At 34.9% G+C, this 7,833-nt stretch overlaps 1 protein-coding gene across 1 annotated transcript; it reads left to right on the top strand.

Moving 5' to 3' along the window:
* The first annotated feature begins 3,097 nt into the window (after positions 1–3,097).
* Positions 3,098–4,431, top strand: LOC112786132 (uricase-2 isozyme 2-like). Its single transcript, XM_025829545.1, has 3 exons — positions 3,098–3,301; positions 3,981–4,073; positions 4,348–4,431. The coding sequence occupies exons 1-3, from the start codon at positions 3,098–3,100 to the stop codon at positions 4,429–4,431; spliced, it is 381 nt and encodes a 126-aa protein (XP_025685330.1).
* The last annotated feature ends 3,402 nt before the right edge of the window (positions 4,432–7,833 follow it).

The raw sequence follows: 7,833 nt of genomic DNA, 5'->3' as shown, positions 1-7,833 counted from the left end.
GATTTTTCGCAAAGTGTGCGGACACACGCATCTGTTTGTCCGCACATGTGTCCGCGCATGACTTCATTAAAATGGCACGTGACTCGTGATTTGGGGGCTTTGGAGGCCCATTTCTGAAGTCTTTTAGCTCATATTGGAAGGGAAATGGAGGACATAACATAAGATATCATTAGGATAGTTTAGGAGTAGTGGTAGGAAGCTTTTAGTTTAGTTTTTCTCTAAGTTTTTCATAATTTCTATTAAGGTTTATATTAGGGTTTTACATTCAAGTGCCATTTCCATTTTTGATCTTGGATTTTGCTAGCTTTCATTGTAAGTATTCTCTTGTTATTACTCTTTATAGTTACATTGTCATTACTCTTTCTTCTAATTCATGTTATAGTTCAATTTTGCTTCTCTCTTGCAATTTCAATTTCTAGTTGATGAATTTAATGTTTGATGTTTGTTTCATGCTTTCTTGTGTTATTATTGTTGATTGAGATCAATTGTTGCTTTTAGTTTCAAGTATTTTCTCATTTTCTCCATGTTTAAGGTTTTTTGCCCACCAAGTATTTGACAAAATGTCAAACATGGTTTTAGGCTAAATATTTGGCTCTTGGCTTGGGTAAAGTGAGCAATTGGGTTCCTAAAGTTGGAACGTCTAACATTTTGTTTCAATTCTTGGATTGTTAATTATTCTTGTTCCCACTAACGCTAAGTTGTTGCTAAGGCAATTAGCAAGCAATTTAGGATTTGTGGGTTGAGAACACTTATGCTCATTTAACTTACTTTCTGATGTGAGGTTTGATCAAGTGAGACTAATCTATCATAATTGTCATAGTTGTGGTTCCAACAAGGAAAGGACCCTTAGCTCACTCCAAGCCAAGACTCTTTTTATGCTTTCAATCTTTCATACACTTCTACGTTAATCTCTTTTATACTTTACTTGTTTATATTACATAGTCGGTTCTTTAATTTCTTCATTAGTTCAATCGTTACAATTTTGCATGTTCTTTTATTGCTTATTTGTTTATTTCTTCATTGACAACCCCTTGATCACTACAACCAGAATTGCACACTCATTGTTCTAAAGTACTCCTTGGGAGACGACTCGGGAGTCAAATACTCTCGGTTTTGAATTGGTTTTGGATTAACAACTTGATTGACAACTTGATTGATGGCCAATTTGTTGAGTTAGGACTATACTTACAACGCCAATTCTATTTTGATAATCAAGTTCCTAACTCGTGCATTTGGGCCTTGTCAGTGACCGTATATAGACTTCCTCAGCTAAATCCCCTTGTAAGAAGGCTGTATTGATGTCTATCTGGTGCACAAACTAGTTACTGACAACAGCTGTGGACAGTACAATATGTAGTGTATTTATCTTTATGACTGGGCTAAAAGTTTTAAGGTAGTCAATGCCAGCTATTTGGGTAAAGCCTTGAGCAACAAGCATCGCCTTGTGCCTTTCTATGGAACCATCAGGTCTCAATTTCAACTTGAATACCCATTTGTATCCTACTGCTCTTTTACCAACAGGGAGTGACGTTAAGGTCCAGGTGTTATTCTCTTTCAAAGCAGCAAGTTCCACATTAATTACTTCTTGCCAATTTCGATCACAGATGGCCTCAGCATAGCTCTTAGGTTCTTTGTGTATAGGCTAGTTTGAGGGTAACTGAAAGGAAGACTTGTGTAGTGGTATGCAAGGTGCTTATGTGTTTATAAATTCTGACTCGAAAAAAAGGATTGATGATTGTTCAAAAAAATGATGTGTTTTTTAATGTATGAGTTCAAGATTTTGTTCAAAAAATTGTAGATGGGGCTACTGTGAAATATGACATGCAGTTGAAGAACAATTGGTGTTTAGCTGTTGAGATGAAGTTGTCATGCAGTGAAAATCAGTGAGATAAGAAGGCTTTTTCTTTTCTCTAGATGATCTTCTCAGTGTTTGTGGTTGTGTGTTATGCATGGTATGAATGTCCCTAGTATCTCTCTAGTTGTGTAAAAGTTTGAGGTAGTGTGATGCATTGGGTGCCTATTTGTAATGTGTGAAATAAAATTTGTATCCAAATCATGATTTGTGAAAACTATTGGGGCATTATTCGAAATTGCGATGAAAGGATCATCAAAAACACCGAAATGTTGTACATGTGTGTGAGATGCAGAATTTTTATTTTCATTGCTATAGGTAGTGTGTTGAGTGATGTTTGCAAAAGAAAATGTATTTTCATAGAGAAGACATCTCTAGAGACAAATATATTTCTACTGTTCATATCATATACTATATAACCTTTAACTCCTTCTTTAATGTCAAAAAACACACACTTCCTAACTCTTCCTAACTCTGGCATCTAGTTTGGTTCTATGACTAACCAAGGTAGAGGTATACACTAAATAATAAAAAATTTTCAAGTAAGAAATGTCAGGGATTTTTCCTTTAGAATTGGATATGGTGATTGATTTTTATGCAATGTGCTTGGTATTCTATTAATAATATGAATAGCATACCTAGCATGATTCTGAAAACCGAACCGGACCAGCCAGTTCAACCGGATTAACCGGGAACCGGTCCGGGTAAGGTCAGAAACCGTCTAACAAAAAACCGGTGAAAAACCGGTCGAACTGGCGGTTAACCGGTGAACCGGGAGAACCGTCCGGTTTTTTAGCGATTTTTGGTTAAGAAAGAAAAAGTGCTAAACGGCGTCGTTTTTCCTTTAAAAAAAAAAGAAAAGAAAGGCTAAACGCCTAATTGCCTGAACGAAGCCCTAATCCTTTCAGCAGAAATCACCCACAACTCCACAAGCCAGAAGAGGGATCTGGGATCAGCAGTTCAGCACCGCCATCGCCACTGCTTCCAGCAGTGACAGCAGCAACGGCGTTGAGAGTCGCAACCACCACCGCGTCCTGTTTTGTCGCCGAGCTCGCCTCCTCGTTGGTCGTCACTGAGCTCACCTCCTCCTTCGTCATCACCGTTACTCGCCGCCGGTAAGACTCTGTTCTTATTCGGTTATTCACTTAGTCCTCATCGCTGCCTTCTGATTTTCTGTGCTTGATTATATGATTTATTTGTTTACAATTTTGATTTATTTGTTATCTGTTCATGATTTTGTTTCCCATGGCAGAAAGAGTAGAGGGATTCAACTTCGAGCAAAGGCATGGGAAAAAGAGGGTAAGGGTGGCTCGCGTGTGGAAGACGAAGGAAGGAAAACACTACGTTGTGGAGTGGCGAGTCAGCATCAGCCTCCTCTCTGATTGTGTCAACTCTTATCTCCGTGATGATAACTCCGATATCGTTGCCACTGACACCGTGAAGAACACTGTAACCTTCTTCTTCCTCTCTTCTTCTATGTTAGTAATTTTCTGCGTGATTTGTACCACCATCCAAATTTAACATTTTAAGGTCTGATATCTATCTGTTTGTATGTTGATATTTGGAGTGCGAATCTGTTTGCTTTCTGATGGGATTTAAAATCAATTATTTGCTTTTCTGAACTTTACTAGTTCAATATTTTAGTCTATTAAAAGATCCATTGTAAATGTTATAAACTGTTGTTGTCGTCTGATCTACTCATTTTAACAAAATAATTATGTCTGAATCTCATATGCTGCTTTGTACCTTCTGTTGGTTTCAATTGTATTTTTTCAAGAAGTGGCTAAATAGATATGATGTTAGGTTTGTTTTGATTTGATCCTGTCTCTAGAAAGAAATAGACAAAAATACAAAGAGATATTGATTAGAGACCGATATTTTCTGCTTACACTTCTAGGAAATACAAGAACTGCAAGTATTTCTGTCTTAGATGCTTATAATATAATACCAGTATTTAAACTCAGATCACATAAAATGTTTACAGCCCTGAATTCATGCTATAGGTTGGGTATATATTATTGTCTACAAACTTAAAGAACAAGGAATTTGCTTGCATATGCTATTTGTCTTTCATCCTCCATCATCACATCTATTCAATTTTGATATTTTTTTATGAAAATATTGCTAGGTAAATGCAAAAGCCAAGGAGTTCTTTGAACTACTTTCTGTTGAGAACTTTGCTATTGAGCTTGCCAAGCACTTTATATCATTCTATAGGCAGGTTGGTGAATGGTAAAATACAGTATAATATCATTATTCAAATAAATCTACATTTGTTTTCTTTTATCCTTTATAATCCTCTTGCACCATGCTCATTCTTTTAAAATTTTCTTACTAACAATTTTTCTTTGACCAAACTATTTATATCACATTAACCACTTCCTAGGTTTTTTAGTAATTTTATTTAATATTTAATTAAACCGGTTGAATCCCGGTTGAACTCCGGTCGAACCAGTGAACCATTGTACCAGTGACCTCATCGGTTTATTGACCAGTCCGATTCTCGCAACCTTGATACCCAGCTGCAAGATCCCAAATTTTCTTTGGCATGTGAGAATGGAACATTGATGAGCGGATAATTTATACCCTTTTAGCATTTTTACATAGTTTTTAGTATGTGTTAATTACTTTTTATTATATTTTTATTAGTTTTTATTCAAAAATCACATTTCTGGACTTTACTATGAGTTTGTGTGTTTTTCTGTGATTTCAAGTATTTTCTGGCTGAAATTGAGGGACCTGAGCAAAAATTTGATTCAGAGGCTGAAAAAGGACTACAGATGCTGTTGGATTCTGACCCTGCTGCACTCGAATTGGATTTTTTCTGGAGCTACAGAAGCCCAATTGGCGTGCTCTCAATTGCATTGGAAAGTAGACATCTTGGGCTTTCCAGCAATATATAATAGTCCATACTTTGCCTGAAATTTGATGGCCCAAAATGGCGTTCAAAGTCAGCCTAAAACATCTTGGCGTAAAACGCCCAAACTGGCACCAGAATTGGAGTTAAACGCCCAAACTGGCACCAAAGCTGGCGTTTAACTCCAGGAACAGCCTATGCACGAAAAAGCTTCAATACTCAGCCCAAGCACACACCAAGTGGGCCCCAGAAGTGGATTTATGCACTATCTGCACTTAGTTACTCATTTTCTGTAAACCTAGGTTACTAGTTTAGTATAAAAACTACTTTTAGAGATTTATTTTGGAACTTTTGAATCTTTTATCAGACTTTACCATCTTTAGATCATTGTTCACGTTTGGAGGCTGGCCTCACGGCCATGCCTAGACCTCTTCCACTTATGTATTTTCAACGGTGGAGTTTCTACACCCCATAGATTAAGGTGTGGAGCTCTGCTGTTCTTCATGAATTAATGCAATTACTACTTTTTTTATTCAATTCACGCCTACTTCTTCTCCAAGATATACTCTCGTACTTAATTTAGTTAAGTCAGAATGAAGGGGTGACCCGTGACAATCACCCAATCTTCGTTACTCGCTTAGCCAAGATCCGCGTGCCTGACAACCACAAGCAGTCTACATGATGTTCAACATAGTCATTAGAAGACAGCTGGAGTATATTCTCTTGAATATCTAATACGCAGACCGAGTCCGTGAGATTAGTATCTTCGTGGTATAGGCTAGAATTATTGGCAGCCATTCTTGGGATCCGGAAAGTCTAAACCTTATCTGTGGTATTCCGAGTAGGATCTGGGAAGGGATGACTGTAAAGAGCTTCAAACCTGCGAATGTTGGGCGCAAGTGACAGTGTGCAAAAGGATCAATGGATCCTATTCCGATGCTAGCGGGAACCGACAGATGATTAGCCATACGGTAGCTGTACCTGGTATTTTTCATCCGAGACGAGAAATCCGACAGTTGATTAGCCGTGTAGAAACCGTAGAGGACCATTTTCACTGAGAGGATCCTATAGCTTGCCATGGAAGGAAGTAACGCATGATTGGAAGAAGGCAATAGGAAAGCAGAGGTTCAGAAGCAACAAAGCATCTCCAAATGCTTATCTGAAATTCCCACCAATGAATTACATAAGTACCTTTATCTTATTTTCTATTTTATTTATCTTTTAATTATCAAAACCTCATAATCAATTGAATCCGCCTGACTGAGATTTACAAGATGATCATAGCTTGCTTCAAGCCGACAATCTCCGTGGGATCGACCCTTACTCACGTAAGACGACCTAGTGCACTTGCTGGTTAGTTGTGCGAAGTTGTGAAAAGTGTGAATCACAATTTCCCACACCAAGTTTTTTGCGCCGTTGCCGGGGATCGTTCGAGTTTGGACAACTGACGGTTCATCTTGTTGCTTAGATTAGGCAATTTTATTTTATGTTTAAGCTTTTTAATTTTTATTTATTTTTGAAAAATAAATAAATAATATCAATAATAATGTTTAGTTTTCTAAAAATTCATTAGAATTTTTAACAACGAATTCCAGAGTTTCATAAGATATGTTGAAGCTTGGCTGGCTGTTTAGCCATGTCTAATCTTTTGGACTGAGGCTTCCACTTCTCATTGACATGCTTGTATGTTTTATGCTAAAGCTTGGCTGGCTATTTGGCCATGTCTAATCTTTTGGACTGAAGTTTTCACTCAAAGCTTGGCTGGCCATTTGGCCATGTCTAATTCTTTTGGACCGGGGCTTTAGACTAACATTGCATGATTCCTGGAATTCTTATTAAAAATTTTGTATCCCTTTATTTTCTTTTTCCAAAATAATTTTCGAAAAAATTTCAAAAAAAATTAATAAAATCATAAAAACCAAAAATTTTGTGTTTCTTGTTTGAGTCTTATGTCAAATTTTAAGTTTGGTGTCAATTGCATGTTTTAACTTTTCTTAAAATTTTCAAAAAATATATGCATTATGTTCTTCATGATCTTCAAGTTGTTCTTGATGATTTTCTTTGTTTGATCTTTACATTTTCTTGTTTGGTGTCTTTTCTTGTTTTTCATATGCATTTTCGAATTATTAGTCTCTAAAATTTAAAAGTTTTTAAGTTTGGTGTCTTGCATATTCTTCTTTTCTTAAAAATTTTCAAAAATATGTTCTTGGTGTTCATCTTGACATTCAAAGTGTTCTTGCATGCATTTTTGTTTTGATTCATAATTTTTATGTCATGTGTCATTTAGATGTTTTTCTCTCTCCTCATTAAAAATTCAAAAATAAAAAAAAATCTTTCCCTTATTTTACTCATAATTTTCGAAATTTTGAATTGATTTAGTCAAAAAGTTTTAAAATTTAGTTGTTTCTTGTTAGTCAATTCAAAATTTCAATTTAAAAACTTTATCTTTTCAAATCCTTTTCAAAAATCAAATCTTTTTCAATTTTCTTCTCAATATTTTCGAAAATTTCATAATTGATTTTCAAAATCTTTTTCTTATTTTTATATTTTTGAAATTAATGCTAACAATTAATGTTTAGATTCAAAAAAATTTTCAAGTTGTTACTTGCCTATTAAGAAATGATCAATCTTTAAATTTTAGAATCATATCTTTTAGTTTCTTGTTAGTCAAGTAATCAACTTTAATTTTTAAAATCAAATCTTTTTAATTTTCTTTTCAAATCCTTTTCTAACTTCTTATCTTTTCAAAATTGATTTTCAAATCTTTTTCAATTAACCACTTGATTTGTTTGTTTGATTTTAAAAAGTTTACTATTTCTTATCCTTTTCAAAACTACCTAACTACTTCTCTCTCTCTAATTTTCGAAAACTACTAACAACTTTTTCAAAATTCTTTTTAATTAACTAATTGTTTTAAATTCTAATCTTATTTTATTTTCCTTCTTAAATTTCGAATTCTAACTAATAATTAAAATAAAAACAAAAATATTTTTCTTCTCCCTCTTTTAAAATTCGAATTCTTCCCTCTCTCATCTCCTTCTATTTATTTTATTTATTTACTAACACTTCTCTTCTTCTTATAATTCGAACCCTCTCCTTCTCTCTGTGTTCGAATTCTTCTTAT

Source organism: Arachis hypogaea, chromosome 20 (assembly GCF_003086295.3).
Source record: "Arachis hypogaea cultivar Tifrunner chromosome 20, arahy.Tifrunner.gnm2.J5K5, whole genome shotgun sequence".
Classification (NCBI taxonomy): domain Eukaryota; kingdom Viridiplantae; phylum Streptophyta; class Magnoliopsida; order Fabales; family Fabaceae; genus Arachis; species Arachis hypogaea.
This window is presented reverse-complemented; position numbering and strand designations above follow the sequence as displayed.

Bases quoted from the DNA above. Each gene is read 5' to 3' on its own strand.
- LOC112786132 (XM_025829545.1), top strand. From the start codon at position 3,098: ATGGCAGAAAGAGTAGAGGGATTCAACTTCGAGCAAAGGCATGGGAAA. The intron at 3,302-3,980 runs GTAACCTTCTTC...AAATATTGCTAG, and splicing joins CTGACACCGTGAAGAACACT to GTAAATGCAAAAGCCAAGGA. The intron at 4,074-4,347 runs GTTGGTGAATGG...TTTATTGACCAG, and splicing joins TTATATCATTCTATAGGCAG to TCCGATTCTCGCAACCTTGA.